This window comes from Pseudophryne corroboree, chromosome 3, assembly GCF_028390025.1.
Source record: "Pseudophryne corroboree isolate aPseCor3 chromosome 3, aPseCor3.hap2, whole genome shotgun sequence".
Classification (NCBI taxonomy): Eukaryota; Metazoa; Chordata; class Amphibia; order Anura; family Myobatrachidae; genus Pseudophryne; species Pseudophryne corroboree.
Genome location: NC_086446.1, coordinates 435,722,704 through 435,740,105, shown reverse-complemented (window position 1 = coordinate 435,740,105; position 17,402 = coordinate 435,722,704). Strand labels below are relative to the sequence as shown.

At 45.0% G+C, this 17,402-nt stretch overlaps 1 protein-coding gene across 3 annotated transcripts in view; it reads left to right on the top strand.

Annotated features, from left to right (window-relative positions):
• The window catches only part of ST6GALNAC1 (ST6 N-acetylgalactosaminide alpha-2,6-sialyltransferase 1), a 315,054-nt gene that overhangs the window by 131,928 nt on the left and 165,724 nt on the right, over positions 1 to 17,402 (top strand). For all 3 annotated transcript variants that reach the window (XM_063960425.1, XM_063960426.1, XM_063960424.1), the window contains exon 2: positions 7,614 to 7,974. In XM_063960425.1, the coding sequence (XP_063816495.1) occupies positions 7,614 to 7,974 (361 nt within the window). The remainder of the gene's footprint in view (positions 1 to 7,613; positions 7,975 to 17,402) is intronic.

The following is a 17,402-nucleotide window of genomic DNA, read 5'->3' as shown; positions in this document are numbered from 1 at the left end:
TCGGTTCTTCCCGCCTAACATGCAAAACCCGAACGGGGGAAAACGTCATCATCCTGCTGTCAGATTCTCGCGAGATTCGGATTTCATATAAAGAGCCGCGCATCGCTGCCATTTTCACTCATGCATTGTCGAGATAGAGAGAGGACGTGGCTACGTTCTCTGCCCGAATAGCCCAATATCAGCAAATCTCAGCTCAATATCTGTGCTCAGTGTCAGTGCTGCATTGTGGAGACCAGTATATGGTATTACAGTACAGTAGTCCAGTGCTGTTCTCGCTGCCCAGTGTCACTCAGTTCTATTATCCTGAACAGTGCACAGTGTATCTGTGCTTATTATTATCATTGCTGCATTGTGGTGACCACTGACCAGTATATGATACTACAGTACAGTAGTCCAGTGCTGTTCTCGCTGCCCAGTGTCACTCAGTTCTATTATCCAGAACAGTGCACAGTGTATCTGTGCTCATTATTATCATTGCTGCATTGTGGTGACCACTGACCAGTATATGGTAGTACAGTACAGTAGTCCAGTGCTGTTCTCGCTGCCCAGTGTCACTCAGTTCTATTATCCTGAACAGTGCACAGTGTATTTGTGCTCATTATTATCATTGCTGCATTGTGGTGACAACTGACCAGTATATGGTAGTACAGTACAGTAGTCCAGTGCTGTTCTCGCTGCCCAGTGTCAGTTCTATTATCCTGAACAGTGCTCAATATCTGTGCTCATTATTATCAGTGCTGCATTGTGGTGACTAAAAGTCCAGTGTCTTTTGCTGCATCTCGCTGCTGTAGGGTGCTGTGGTAGTGTCCTGTCACTGTGCATAGGTCATCATCATTCCAGTCACAGTGGTATCTGGTATCTCTCTAGTGGTATCTAATTCCAGACATTACTGCCGTCTAATTCCAGATATATTACTGGCATATAATTCCACACATTAAAAAATGGAGAACAAAAATTTGGAGGGTAAAATAGGGAAAGATCAAGATCCACTTCCACCTAGTGCTGAAGCTGCTGCCACTAGTCATGGCAGAGACGATGAAATGCCATCAACGTCGTCTGCCAAGGCCGATGCCCAATGTCATAGTAGAGAGCATGTAAAATTCAAAAAACAAAAGTTCAGTAAAATGACCCAAAAATCTAAATTAAAAGTGTCTGAGGAGAAGCGTAAACTTGCCAATATGCCATTTACGACACGGAGTGGCAAGGAACGGCTGAGGCCCTGGCCTATGTTCATGGCTAGTGGTTCAGCTTCACATGAGGATGGAAGCATTCATCCTCCCGCTAGAAAAATGCAAAGAGGTATGCTGGCAAAAGCACAGCAAAGAACTGTGCGTTCTTCTAAATCACAAATCCCCAAGGAGAGTCCAAATGTGCCGGTTGCGATGCCTGACCTTCCCAACACTGGACGGGAAGAGGTGGCTCCTTCCACCACTTGCACGCCCCCTGCAAGTGCTGGAAGGAGCACCCACAGTACAGTTCCTGATATTCAAACTGAAGATGTCACTGTTGAAGTACACCAGGATGAGGATATGGGTGTTGCTGGCGCTGAGGAGGAAATTTGACCAGGAGGATTCTGATGGAGAGGTGGTTTGTTTAAGTCAGGCACCCGGGGAGACACCTGTTGTCCGTGGGATGAATAAGGCCATTGACATGCCTGGTCAAATTACCAAAAAAATCACCTCTTCGGTGTGGAATTATTTGAACAGAAATACGGACAACTGGTGTCAAGCCGTGTGTTGCCTTTGTCAAGCTGTAATAAGTAGGGGTAAGGACGTTAACCACCTCGGAACATCCTCCCTTATACGTCACCTGGAGCGCATTCATCAGAAGTCATTGACAAGTTCAAAAACTTTGGTGACAGCGGAAGCAGTCCACTGACAGTGACAACTAAATCCCTTCTTCCTCTTGTACCCAAGCTCCTTCAAACCACACCACCAACTCCCTCAGTGTCAATTTCCTCCTTAGACAGGAATGCCAATAGTCCTGCAGGCCATGTCACTGGCAAGTCTGACGAGTCCTCTCCTAACTGGGATTCCTCCGATGGATCCTTGAGTGTAACGCCTACTGCTGCTGGCTGCTGTTGTTGCTGCTGGCTGCTGTTGTTGCTGCTGGGAGTCGATCGTCATCCCAGAGGGAAAGTCGGAAGACCACTTGTACTACTTCCAGTAAGCAATTGACTGTCCAACAGTCCTTTGCTAGGAAGATGAAATATCACAGCAGTCATCCTGTTGCAAAGTGGATTACTCAGGCCTTGACAACTGTGTTGGTGTTAGACGTGCGTCCGGTATCCACCGTTAGTTCACAGGGACTTAGAGAATTTCTTGAGGTAGTGTGTCCCCGGTATCAAATACCATCTAGGTTCCACTTCTCTAGGCAGGCGATACTGAGAATGTACACAGATGTCAGAAAAAGAGTCACCAGTGTCCTAAAAAATGCAGTTGTAACCACGGACATGTGGACAAGTGGAACAGGGCAGACTCAGGACTATATGACTGTGACAGCCCACAGGGTAGATGTATTGCCTCCCGCAGCAACAACAGCAGCGGCACCAGTAGCAGCATCTCTCAAACGCCAACTCGTTCCTAGGCAGGCTACGCTTTGTATCACCGCTTTCCATAAGAGGCACACAGCTGACAACCTCTTACGGAAACTGAGGAACATTATCGCAGATTGGCTTACCCCAATTGGACTCTCCTGGGGATTTGTGACATCGGACAACGCCACCAATATTGTGCGTGCATTACATGTGGGCAAATTCCAGCACGTCCCATGTTTTGCACATACAATGAATTTGGTGGTGCAGAATTTAAAAAAACAACGATGGGTGTGCAAGAAATGCTGTTGGTGGCCCGAAGAATTGCGGGACACTTTCGGCATTCAGCTACCACGTGCCGAAGACTGGAGCACCAGCAAACACTCCTGAACATGCCCCGCCATCAGCTGAAGCAAGAGGTGGTAACGAGGTGGAATTCAACCCTCTATATGCTTCAGAGGATGGAGGAGCAGCAAAAGGCCATTCAAGCCTATACATCTGCCTATGATATAGGCAAAGGAGGGGGAATGCACCTGACTCAAGCGCAGTGGAGAATTATTTCAACGTTGTGCAAGGTTCTGCAACTCTTTGAACTTGCCACACATGAAGTCAGTTCAGACAGTGCCAGCCTGAGTCAGGTCATTCCCCTCATCAGGCTTTTGCAGAAGCAGCTGGAGAGATTGAAGGAGGAGCTAAAATGGAGCGATTCCGCTAGTCATGTGGGACTTGTGGATGGAGCCCTTAATTTGCTTAGCCAGGATTCGTGGGTGATCAATCTGTTGAAATCAGAGCACTACATTTTGGCCTCCGTGCTCGATCCTAGGTTTAAAGCCTACGTTGTATCTCTCTTTCCGGCAGACACAAGTCTGCAGAGGTTCAAAGACCTGCTGGTGATACAATTGTCAAGTCAAGCGGAACGTGACCCGCCAACAGCTCCTCCTTCATTTTCTCACGCCACTGGAGCTACCAGGAAAAGGATAACATTTCCAAAACCACCCGCTGGCGGTGATGCAGGGCAGTCAGGAGCGATAGCTGACATCTGGTCCGGACTGAAGGACCTGCCAACGATTACTGAAATGTCGTCTGTCACAGCATATGATTCTGTCACCATTGAAAGAATGGTGGAGGATTATATGAGTGACAGCATCCAAGTAGGCATGTCAGACAGTCCGTACGTATACTGGCAGGAAAAAGAAGCAATTTGGAGGCCCTTGCACAAACTGGTTTTATTTTACCTAAGTTGCCCCCCCTCCAGTATGTACTCCGAAAGAGTGTTTAGTGCAGCCGGTCACCTTGTCAGCGATCGGCGTACGAGGTTACTTCCAGAAAATGTGGAGATGATGTTCATCAACATGAATTATAATCAATTCCTCTGTGGAGACGTTTACCAGCAATTGCCTCCAGAAACTACACAGGGACCTGTGATGGTGGATTCCAGTGGGGATGAATTAATACTCTGTGAGGAGGGGGATGTACACAGTGAAAGGGGTGAGGAATCGGAGGATGAGGAGGAGGTGGACATCTTACCTCTGTGGAGCCAGTTTGTGCAAGGAGAGATTGATTGCTTCTTTTTTGGTGGGGGCCCAAACCAACCAGTCATTTCAGCCACAGTCGTGTGGCAGACCCTGTCGCTGAAATGATGGGTTCGTTAAAATGTGCATGTCCTGTTTATACAACATAAGGGTGGGTGGAAGGGCCCAAGGACAATTCCATCTTGCACCTCTTTTTTTTAATTTATCTTTGCATCATGTGCTGTTTGGGGCCAATTTTTTGAAGTGCCATCCTGTCTGACACTGCAGTGCCACTCCTAGATGGGCCAGGTGTTTGTGTCGGCCATTTGTGTCGCTTAGCTTAGTCATCTAGCGACCTTGGTGCAAATTTGAGGACTAAAAATAATATTGTGAGGTGTGAGGTGTTCAGAATAGACTGAAAATGAGTGGAAATTATGGTTATTGAGGTTAATAATACTATGGGATCAAAATGACCCCCAAATTATATGATTTAAGCTGTTTTTGAGGGTTTTTTTGAAAAAAAACACCCGAATCCAAAACACCCCCAAATCTGACAAAAAATTTTAAGGGAGGTTTTGCCAAAACGCGTCCGAATCCAAAACACGGCCGCGGAACCGAATCCAAGACACAAAACCCGAAAAATGTTCGGTGCACATTATAATGTGTTAATAACTTGATATGACACTTTAAAGCTGTGCTGAAAAGGGTGCTTATGCAGTCCCTTATTTTCTTTAAATAGATTCCATTCTATGCCTTTCTTTGAGAATGATGCTGTAAATTGAGTTCATATGGGCACAGCATTACTATTATATGTCCCCAAATTTACAGAGGTCCAATATTACCAAGATGTACCCAATTTTGGATATTCAAATAACGTTAGGTTTTCCAATGCACTCCCCACTTCTGCCGTGGGTGGCTGCTCAGTTCATCAGTAGTGCCAATAGGTGTAGGCAAAGATTTCTGGAAATAATAGAAAGAACAACTGCTTTTTTTTGTTGTTGCTTTTTTTGGTAAGTTCATGTACAGGAACTGCCTCAGCTGCAGGCCTGCAGTTTATTTAATATTCACGGACTGTGCTGAGCGGCGACTTACTGTCTTACTCGTCACAGCTGAACTGGCCTGGAGCTGTCTGCTGAATTCATCCTCGGCTCCAAATGCAAGCCGAAAGGAATGCTGCCCTGAGGCTGCAGTGTTGCGGCACACCAGAAGAGTGAAGACAGGAGAAGAGAGTGAGAGCGTGTGCGGGCAGGGAGAGAGCGAGAACGCATGCGGGTGAGGAGTGAGGGCGCGCGGCGTGCTGTCACTTCACGTGGCGGAGCAGGGAAGATGTAAGACAGTGTACCCACCCACTGTGGCCGCCGGCCAGTAAAGCACACACATATATCAGTCAGTCCTGACCGGGCGGCGGGCGCAGCAGGAAGGGGGGCACAGAATTAAGCAGCGATCACTGTGCTGCAGGTGTGGCATGTGGGGGGTGCCTGTGCGCATGGGGGTCACGCCTATGGGCACATATTAGGTGGGCAGAGAGCCTGTGACTCTGGTAAGTCACCCTGGGAATTAGGGGTAGCCGCACACAGCCGCCGCGATCAAGAACATGGCGGTGGGACTCCTGCGGGCGCAGCTAATCGGTGCCGGCAGGAGCCGTCCTCTGTTTCTGCTAACAAGCAGAAATTGCGATATGATCGCAATTAATGCTTGTTGAAGGGGGGGGGGGAGGCGGCGGTCAGCATGATGGGGACCTTGTCCTGCGATGGGCGGCCCCCAGCATGCTAGGAAAAGGATAGCAAATTCTGCTAATTAGCAGAATTTGCTATCCTTGCTGAATTAGGCCCTATGGCCCGCATTCCGACCCGATCGCACGCTGCACTTCTTTGCAGCGGTGTGATCAGGTTTGGGATGCGCACACGCTTTGTTGCCTGGCGACATCTGTCACTGGGCAACAACGCTGACAGCGAAGAAAGCTGTTGCAGTGGCGACCGCAAGAAGATTGGCAGCAGGAAGGCATTCCGGGGCTTCAGTTGACCGTTTGAAGCCGTTTTCAGAGTGGTAAGAAAAACACAGGCATGTCCAGGCCAACTGAGGGCGGATGTCTGACGTCAAAGCCGTGACCATCATCGCTGGATCCGTCGCACAGGGTAAGTAGGTCTGACCCTGGTCTTGTTTTGTGTGAAACTTTTTTAGCATAGCAGGGCTGCACAAGCGATCGCAGTCCTGATATGCTAACATACACTCCCCCATAGGCGGAGATTAGTTGATCGCACCAGCAGCAAAAAGTTGCTTGGTGCGATCAACTCGGAATGAGGGCCTATGGGGGTCATTCCGAGTTGTTCGTAGCTGTGATCTTCCCTGACATGCGGGGGGATGCCCAGAACTAGTCCGCCCCGCATGTCAGTTCCGCCCCCCCCCATCCCGCACAACTGCGGCTGGCCGGGAGTCAATTGTCTCTGCCACTGGCCGCAGCGGCTGCGCGAGACGTCACGCAGCCGCCGCGGCCCGCTTTCCCCCAACGGTCCGGCCACGTCTGTGTTGGCTGGACCGTGCCCCCTTAACGCCGCTGTCCAGCCCCCTCCCGCTCAGCGACCGCCTCTGTCTCAGAGGCGATCGCTAGGCAATGACGGCTGCCATGCGCTGGCGCACTGCAGCACCGGCGCATGCACAGTTCCGACCCGATCGCTGCGCTGCGACAAACTGCAGCGAGCGATCGGGTCGGAATGACCCCCAATGTTCCTTGCATCTGCGTTGCTGTTGCAACGGAGTACTCAGTTGCTGAGAATGTTGCGATGGCTTCGGTGGGCATCTCTGGTCACTTGTTGCAGCTGCTACACTTGTGATTCCTCTCAATTCTGTCCCTAAAAACAATGGCTGCGTTGGCATTGCAACCGCATTTAATCAGGACCTTTGTCAGTTTTTGAAACTCTGTAACTGATTTGTATCAATTTATCATTTATATCTTATTTTATATTAATTATTACCAATTGTATAGTTTAAATATATTTTTCGATATATTATTTCAAGCAAGGCTTAATTTGCGGAGCACCTGGTTGTGTGGGAACATACAGGTACAAGCCTTGTGTTATGATGTGTATAGGTGTACACACATAAATACTTATAAAACATAGCTTCTTCAAACTATTGTGTGTTACACCACAAGTGATATTAGGGGTTATTCATATGTGGTAGCAAATTGAAAAAATAAGCACTGGGCAAACTATGTTGCTCTACAGGTGGGGCAGATGTAACATGTGCAGAGAGAGTTAGATTTGGGCGGGGCATGTCCATACTGAAATCTAAGTTGCAGTGTAAAAATAAAGCTGTCTAAGAATAGCTGTCGGTATGCCGGGTGTCGGGATTCCGGCGCCGGTATACTGTGCGCCAGGATCCCGACATTCGGCATACTGAAGACCACCCCATTTACCCTGCACTGAAAAAAAATACATATATTTCCTCCCCATGCTTTGCAAAATGGTTTGATCCACATACAAACTTACATGCTTTTTTTGCCTTGCTTCCAAATCCGAATCAGGCCCATTACCATAACCAAACCAACTGGTATTTTTTTTGCTTTTCAGTGCAGAAGAACATAAACTTGATTACAGAGCCAAGACACCAAGCATAACAGACATTCCTCAATCACTAATTGAGAAGAACAAATTAACAGAACAATTTGAAGACAAACAACCATCTGTAAACAGTGGCAAAGAGAAGCATTCAGTCCAAGCCACCAAAGCAACATTTCATAATCTCTCGACACCCATTAATGAAACATCTGTAAAAGTCAGACTGACCAGTCCGGCCAAGAGGAATGTTCAGTCCACGTCTCTCAACAGGCAAGCTGCAAGGAAACCTCTTATATCAGGAAATTTTACTTCAGAGCCAAAATGGGGAATTGATGAAGATGATTATACTATGGTGATTTCCCCCTTACAGACTGTGAGTGTATATTATTGGTTTGTATTAGATCATACTTTCCAACTTCTTGGCAGGGATGTCCAGGAGGGTCGAGGGGCAGCAGTATGGGGGTCTGGGGATACAATTGCATTATCATGGCCCCACCCCAGCTATACAAAGCTGTATTTCCTGGCCTTGGAATACAGGGGGCTGGACCACGGTGACACGTTTGAGCATGAATCGTGTCACTGGGCCATATGGTCTGCCAAATTCACTCAAAGTAGGCAGTCAATATGCGACAGTGGCAGATTCCTTGAGACTTGCCTGGCAGAGATCCATTCAGGAAACCTCTGCCCAAACACCACTGACCTTTTGTACTAAACCAGTATAAATCATAAGGTTTGTTGCAAAACCCTCAACACTATATTGATTTATTGATTTATCTATCTTAAATATATGAATAATGATGACAACTTTCAGACTGTCAAAGAGATAAAAGACCCCCCCACAGATCAACATTGCCACCTTCAAACAGCTCCCCCTTCACAGATCACACTGCCCCCTTATCACAGATTAGACTCCCTGATCAAATTGTTCCCTCACTCAGCCCCCCTTCCTCACAGATCACACTGCCCCCTTCTCACAGATCACTCTGTCCCCCTCACAGATCAAACAGCCCCCTCACACAGCCCTCCTCTTGCAGATCACACTGCTCCCTCACACAACCTCTCTCTCTCAGAGATCACACCACCCCCTTTCTCACAGATCACTATGCCCCCTCACACATCACACTGTTCCCTTACACAGCCCTCCTCTCACAGATCACACTGCCCACCTCACAGATCACACTGCCCCCTCACACAGCCCCCCTCCCTCACAGATCACACAGCCCCCCTCCCTCACAGATCACACTGCCCCCTCACACAGCCCCCCTCCCTCACAGATCACACTGCCCCCTCACACAGCCCCCCTCCCTCACAGATCACACTGCCCCCTCACATAGCCCCCCTCCCTCACAGTTCACACTGCCCCCTCACAGATCACACTGCCCCCTCACACAGCCCCCCTCCCTCACAGATCACACTGCCCCCTCACACAGCCCTCCTCCCTCACAGATCACACTGCCCCCTCACACAGCCCCCCTCCCTCACAGATCACACTGCCCCCTCACACAGCCCCCCTCCCTCACAGATCACACTGCCCCCTCACACAGCCCCCCTCCCTCACAGATCACACTGCCCCCTCACACAGCCCCCCTCCCTCACAGATCACACTGCCCCCTCACACAGCCCCCCTCCCTCACAGATCACACTGCCCCCTCACAGATCACACTGCCCCCTCACACAGCCCCCCTCCCTCACAGATCACACTGCCCCCTCACACAGCCCCCCTCCCTCACAGATCACACTGCCCCCTCACACAGCCCCCCTCCCTCACAGATCACACTGCCCCCTCACATAACCCCCCTCCTTCATGTCACACAACACCTTCTCATAGCTTATACTAACCCCCTTTCTCACAGATCACACTGCCCCATCACACAGCCGCCCTCTCACAGGTCACATTGCCCCCCTCCCTCACAGATCAGATTTGAAAGGTGCTAGGACATGGAGCATATCTCTGACCTGGACACCCATGAAGCCCCATCCGCTGTCTGTGATTGGCCCGCGGGTCATTCACTGAAATAACAGGGATGACCTTCGATGGGTGAAACCATCAATGGTCTTCCATAGCATAGATGGTGACACCGATGGCCATCCCTAATCACCACACTCCCAAGGGGCCTAATTCAGACCTGATTTCAGCAGCAAAATTGTTCTCTAATGGTCAAAACCATGTGCAGTGGGGAAAATATAACGTGTGTGTGTTGGGGGGGGGGTGTTAAACTGAAATCAAAATTGCAGTGTAAAAATAAAGCAGCCAGTTTATACCCTGCACAGAGACAAAATAACCCACCCAAATCTAAATTTTCACTGCACATGTTATATCTGCCCCCCCTGCAGTGCACATGGTTTTGCCCATTAGAGAACAATTTTGCTTCTGCGATCAGGTCTAAATTAGGCCCATGGTCCGCAGCTGCCCGTGTCAGGTGGGTTGTGAACGTGTTATCTGGTAACTGTTCACATTATAGAGGAGGCGGTGTGGAGATGTTCTCATCTCCAAGTGCCATCATGATGATGTCAGCGCCACCTCCGCCCCCGATAACATCAGCACCGCCACCGCCCATGCCCCTGATGCCAGTCTGAAAGGGGTCTAATGGCAGGTCGCACCCGGGAAGAACCAGTGTACAATTCCCTGATGCAACCCGCCATAGCGATGTGAAAGGGATATTAGTGTGTGCTGCTTCTACTTCTAACTTGAACTTCATGTAATGTGTTGTCTGTGTGGACTGTCGGAGCATCTCTGTTATTTAATGTGTAAAGCAAAGATCCTAATAGAGCAGGATGAACCTTATTATGTCCACATGTCACATTGCATTACCTGGTCTGATCCACCCTCTGAGAATACTAGGCTTACAGTATGTTTAGCATTTTTACTCACTGAGTGCTAGTTGGTCAGCTGGAAATGCCTTTTGTCATAATTGAAGGTGCCTGGTACCTCTACGAGTTTGGAATCACTTAGGCAAATAATTAGAAAAGCACAAGTACACTTTATTTCATATGAATATAGATATGACACATAAGATGATAATGATACACATATTAAAAATCCAAGGGGACTGGAGGAGACTCATGTCACATAAGGTGCATATTGAGAAGATTGATGTCACATAAGTGGCAAATGGTGGGGTCTGGTGGCACAAAAGAGACATCTTGAGGGTATTGTTGGCATAGAAGAGGTATGTGGAGGGGTCTGATGATACATAAGGGGTATCTGGAAGAGTCTGATGGTACATAAGAGGCGTCTGGATAGGACTGATGGCACATAAGGGGCATGTGAAGGAGTCTGGTGGCACAAAAGGAGCATATGAAGGGCTCTTAAGGGGCATTTGGATGGTACTGATGGAATAAGAAGGGCACATGGGGAAGTCTGAGGTAGAGATGGCCATTGGAGTTGCCTTCATCAATGGCGATGGTGATACAAACCATCGATGGCAGGCAACAATTTTGTGCATTATCATGTGAATGACAGCTCAGCCTGAGCAAGAGCCGGAACATCCTATTCCTGCCTATTACACACAATGCAAGCGGCGGGGGCAGCACAGGGCTGCTGGCTTACAGCCTAGCAGCCTTGTGCAGTATCAGCAGCCCTGAAAACGTCCTGGGTTGAATGAAACCATCAGGCAAACAGCTACCATCGATGGTGTATAACCATCTGGTTTAGCACCATCGATGGTAAAAGTATTTGACATCGGCCATAGACCATCGATGATTTTGAATCATCAATAGTTGATGGCCAACCCTAGTCTGAGGAGCATTTTAGGGACATGAGGAAAGATAAATTCTGATGAGACCCAGAGAAAGTTTAACTGAGGTAGAATAAGGGCCAATCTTTATGATGAGCCTGGAAGGTTAAACACATCCTGCTTCATCATCAGGAGGGATGGTTTATAGATACTGAGTTGCTTGCCTGAGTGCAAATCTGACAATAAAAAGTCTTATTTTTTTGTACAGCTTCAGTGTATATGAGAGCTGTTAGGATGCGCCTTCTGTATCTCTTAACTTAATGAGTTCCAGTTTGCCTCTTAATCCGAAAACTCTTGTTTTACCAGTAACAGGATAAATAATGTGTGGGGTGCAAGCGCATTATGTTTTATAATCCTTAGTTTATTGAGGTATGTTTAAAATCTTATTGAGGGATAAAGGAGTACAGGAGTTGTCGAGACTCTGACATCATGTCCATGTATATGCTTTTGTTTTTAATCCAGTCTGCTTAAAAAAAAAAATTGGCAAACTGTATTATGTAATTTAAGATTTGTCATCTTTTCCTCTCCTGTTTGAGTCAATGGGGGTCATTCCGACCTGATCGCTACTCAATGCGCACGCAAGCAGCGTTCGCACTGTAGCGAACACATCGCTCGAGTGCAAACGACCGCTCATCACCTACAACTGCAAACGAGTGTGCAGCAATGCACAAAGTAGGTGATTACCATTGTGCTCAACATGGTAGCGATGCATTCACATGCCTGCCAAACGCACCGCTAGCAACACGGAGATTGTCGTACATGTGCTGTTCCTTTCGTTAGATTGCAAATATTCGCACAGTCATTGGTTTTTTGTTTGTTTTTTCCATCCCATTCCTTTCTAAAATAAGACACCAATTAGCCAAAGGATTTGTAATGTGATTGAACAATTAAGTGATCAAACTCTGTAAAATGAAGAGTTTGACAACCTAATTGCACAGTAACATTCAGCAATTAACCACTTAACTGATGATTTATTTCGCCGAAAACCGCTCCGAAATTGTCAGGTTTTTTTTATTAGTGAATTAGGTGAAGAACATCAATGTAAACCCTATCCCAAATGATTTTAGTTAAAAAAATGAAAAAAAAAGTAAAATATGTTTTTCTCTCAAAACATCGAAACATTGCAACCATCGGAACATCGCGACCATCACGGCTTTCATTTTGAAAGCCGGTACAGCCTGCAGGTACACGGGGGGGGGTCTGGGGGTGGCTTGGGAGGGTTAATTTACACTCCCCAGCGGCTGCCATTGTCTGCAGCCACTGGAGGGGGGGATCCTGCCATGCTGACCGATCAGCAGTGATCGGCAGCACGGCATACACAGGGGGAGAGTGCAGGGAGGCAGAGGGACCTTCCGGTCCCTTTGACAGCAGGAGCGGAGGGAAGTTTATCTTCCCTGCCGCTGCTAATACTCTCTATCTGACTGGTCGCATCCTGTGCGACCAGGTCAGATAGAGCACTTGCAGGCATGGTCGCATCTGATGCGACCATGCCAGGCAAGTGGTTAAGGCAACAAATATCAAATTTTATCATATTTGTTGGCCTATTTCCTCAATACCCCAAAATTTTTTTTTTTTTAAAATCCCTGACTGACATACTGTACATTACACAGTTTAGCATATATACTTCATTGTTTTGAATGTGTTAAAATGGGGAGCGATAAAGTAAACAAACAATCAGCTCCTGTCATGTCACTGGCTTTGATTTTTAAAGGTCAGTTAGTAGTTGATTATCTAGTATTTTTCACTCTTCATTGTAACACTTTACAAGTGATGACACATATATGTTATTTACCATGACAGAACACAACACACAAAATGTAGAGGGAAAACAAGCATTTAAAAAAAAAAAAATTATAAAAAAATAAAATAAGGAAGCATTCTTCCAAGGCACAAAATTGCCTCCAGCAGCGCCCGACAATTCTGCTCCATCCGAGCCAGCACTGTCCTCAAATTGTCATTGGGATCTCCAACCGCAGCATCTGTAATCAATGTTTGTAATCAAAACTACATGAATTTCACACATTAAGCAATATACAAGCAATCCACAAAGCACACTTCAACAGCTCAATGGCTAGGTCAGGGATGGTGAACGTATGGCCCTCCAGCTGTTGCTGAACTATACATACCAGCATGGCCTGCAAATTAATGTCATAATGGTCATGCTAAAACTGTAGCAGGACATGCTGGTATGTATAGTTCAGCAACATCTGGAGTGCCAAAGGTTCTACATTCCTGGTCTAGGTCCTGGGTCCGCAACCTGCAGCTCTACATCTGCTGTGGAACTACATATCCAAGCATGTCCTGCCTCAGTGATAGCATACCTTCATACATAAACTGTGACAGGGAATGTTGAAATATGTTTTAGCACAGCAGTTGGAGGGACACAGTTTGAAAACACACGTTGTTTTATCTACATTTAAACCAACTTACAAATACATTTGTATTGTAGAAATGACTTACTCTCCACCAACGCCGGAAAAGCACCCTCAACTCCCTCCGGGGCCTCAGCTGCCCACTCTCCTGCATCCAGATCTGAAGGGGGTGCATAACTTTGGATGGGGGAAGGGTCTTGAAAGGGGGTGGTAGTTTGGATGGGGGAAGGGTCTGGAAAGGGTGTGGTAGTTTGGGTGAGGGAAGGGTCTGGAATGGGTGTGGTAGTTTGGATGGGGGAAGGGTGTTGGAGGTTGGATGGGTGAAGGAGGATCAGATTGTGAGGGTGTGGGAATGTCAAAGGTGTTTTGATGGGGAGGGTGGTTGAGAGGAGGAGGAGGGGACTGATTGATGGGGGAGGGTGGTTGAGAGGGGGAAGAGGAGACTGAATGATGCTGGGCGGGTGCTTGAGAGGATGAGGAGGAGGCAGATTGATGGGGTGAGGGTGTTTGAGAGTGAGAGGATGTTTGATGTGGGGGGGTTGTTGAGAGGGTGAGGGAGATTGATGGGGAGGATGGGTGGAGGGTGGTTGAGAGGGGGAGGGACCTTCGTCTGCAGGTCCTGCCACCTGCCTTTGTGCTCTGCCTAAGGAGACAGATTTTGTATTTGTATTTTTAAATGTTTAAAAAAACATTTTTTGAGGTCATTTTATCATATGGTACCATTGTGTAATCAATATAATAATTATTATTTGTATTATTAGTTTTTTTGGGTGGTTTATATACATTCGGAACCTATTCTTATGTGATATACAGTGTTTTCTCAAGTTTAGAAACAAATATTAAATTATATTTTACAAATTTCTTAGACATTATTGATTTATGGAATCATATTTATGAATATTAATATTTAATATATCATATATGGTATTTAATATATGGATATATTTCAATTAATATGCATTTATCATATATATCTGCAAATATATTATGTCAGGCTTACAAACTAATTGGCTGATACATATATGCAGTCCTTATACATATGACTTATGAAGTTATTAAGTTAAGATTCCTTAAAGAGAGTTCAAGCTTGAATATTACCGCTCTTTTTATATGATTCTTTATTTACAGGCAGATCAAATCGTACAGAATAAGATATACACAGTAGTGATATATATACTAATTATAATTATATATGCTTCCTTCGTTACATAACATAAAACAACATGACATAAGTTTCACAAACAGTTTCAATTGCTAACATAAAATGTATACTTGCAAGTTAAAGATTGCCATCCCAAGAATCATTCCTTCTGCATGTTCTCCATGACTTCTCCTCCTGACTGACTTCCTTCCTTCTCCTTCTTCTTCTCCCTCTCCCTCTTCCTTCTAACTCCTAACTACAAGTCTGGTCCTTTTATCTCATATTTTACCAATTCAAACTATCATATTCTCATAGTTTCCAATGGAATAGGTAGTTATAGGTTTGTCAGATTCCAAGGTGTAATAAAACAAACATTGAACTGGGCTGTCGTGTCCTGTTCACGGAGGCATGGTGTCATAAAAGTGTGGTGTCCACACTGCCTTAAGCAAGTATAGTATTGTAAAATCTGGAATGTCTTTTCATCCAAAGTTCTGTTGTATTGACAAGTTTTCCTGGGGTCGGTTACACAATGTTTTATCAATGGATGTGATCTCTTTTCATAGTAGTTAATTTATACTCCCTAGCTTTTAACCTTCACTGGACAATAGACAAACCAGTAGATTCTGATCTACTGTAAGCACACCTGTGAATTCCAATGACCAACAGAGCTCTGTCACATACCTATTATCATTTATGGCCTAATACCTTTTCTCTACAATGACTCTTGATCTTACTGTAACCTCTCTGGCCTTATTTATGACTAGAGCAGAATAAACCTGTTCCCTACACTATTTTTTACCATCTTGCTGTAAAACACAAATATACAGTATATCTATATAAACACATACACAAACCTAATTTCTTAAATCAGCTAAACATTACCTCATACATTCAAACTTATTTCATATCTATTCCTTACTATATATATCCAGTATACTGTCCACTATGGTAACATCGCCTATTTATAATGAATTATATTTTGATTCAGACAATATCCATTGCCCTAATATTATACTAAGTGCAGACAATTACCTATAAGGCAACAGTCGCCCCCTTGTGGCCATGAGAAATTCTTTTGATTGGCCACACATTAAACTAGCGTAATTGCTTCCAAATACATTTCAAAATATTCCTTCAAACATAACTTTCGTTGTAACCATAATATATACCATAAGTGTAATAATAATAACCATTATGATTTTAAAAATCTCTAAAAATTCTTAGCTTACCTAACCTTATTCTACTTTTTAACTAAAGCAGACAAAACTGAGGTTTTTATTCAGTATTCATGAGGAAAACTAATTTCTACAGACATTTGGAATACCATAGCCCAATTGTAGACCTTTTTTCTGTATCTGGATCAGTACGTTTGGACATTTTTGCTGTTCTTGTATGTAGCAATTTACTGGGATAAGACTGTCATCTGCGTGGTTTGCTTGCAATTGGAGATGCCTTGCGTTTGCATTATGGCCTTGCGTTTGCAACATTTGCACCATTACTAGAAGTAGAATTCTTCGTAGCAGCTGCTCCTTTGCTTGCCATTTCGCTGTTTGAGGCAGAGGGCTGTGTACGTCGAGTGCTGTGTCTTGAACATTCAGTACTTGTGACGACCCTCAGTAATAGTAATAGTCTTTATACAGTCTTTAGCAGTTCTGTTTCCTTTGCGTTTATCCAATGCCGCAGTTGTGACCAGTGTCCATATTGCTTTTGCACAAACAGGTTGTGATTTTGAATAGAACAGGCATATATGAAACAGTCTTTTTTTTTTTCTTTCTTTCTTTCTTTCCTTGCTTGTTAATAGTAGGTCTTAATTGTCTTCGGGCAATAGTACCACAAATGGCTGTGAGTAGTACACCTACTCTGTTCTGTATTTCCTCACTGAATAAATTACCATGCAGTCTTAAATCTCCTTATTCTACCTTGTACCTATTTATACATCTCAATCTTACATAAACTTATACCAGTTTAACCCATATAAAGGCGTTTTCTATCCTACCTATATTTTGACTAATAATTATTTAAAATGCTTTTGATGTGTATATAGTAACATCCTATCAATACAATAAATGAATATAATTTTGCTTCAAACAGATATTAAATATCATTTAGGAATGGCTTTAAATATATCTAATTCCATCCAATATTATTTTATATGCAGCCATGTGCATATACAGTGACCCTGTTATGCTACAAATAATTATCTTAGACTTGTGACAGTCTTTATTAAGAGAATTATTCATCCCACTTAATAATCTCGGCCCAATTTGTTATAACGTGGTATACCATCCTGTATTAGATATTTAATTACTTTTGAAGCTTTTACGAAGGAAGCATAGGTAGTATCTATTGTGTAATATATAAAAAAAACATAAAATATTTACAAGGTATATATGCAATGATATAAAATATATCTCAGACAAATGTTTACATATATGTGATTAAGGTATATGAAGGGATGAGACAGTTCTGTATAATCACAGTGATGAGATGTGCTGTACACTGTTGTGGGAGTGTACATGTAGTTTGAAAGACAAGTAATGATTACTTGTGA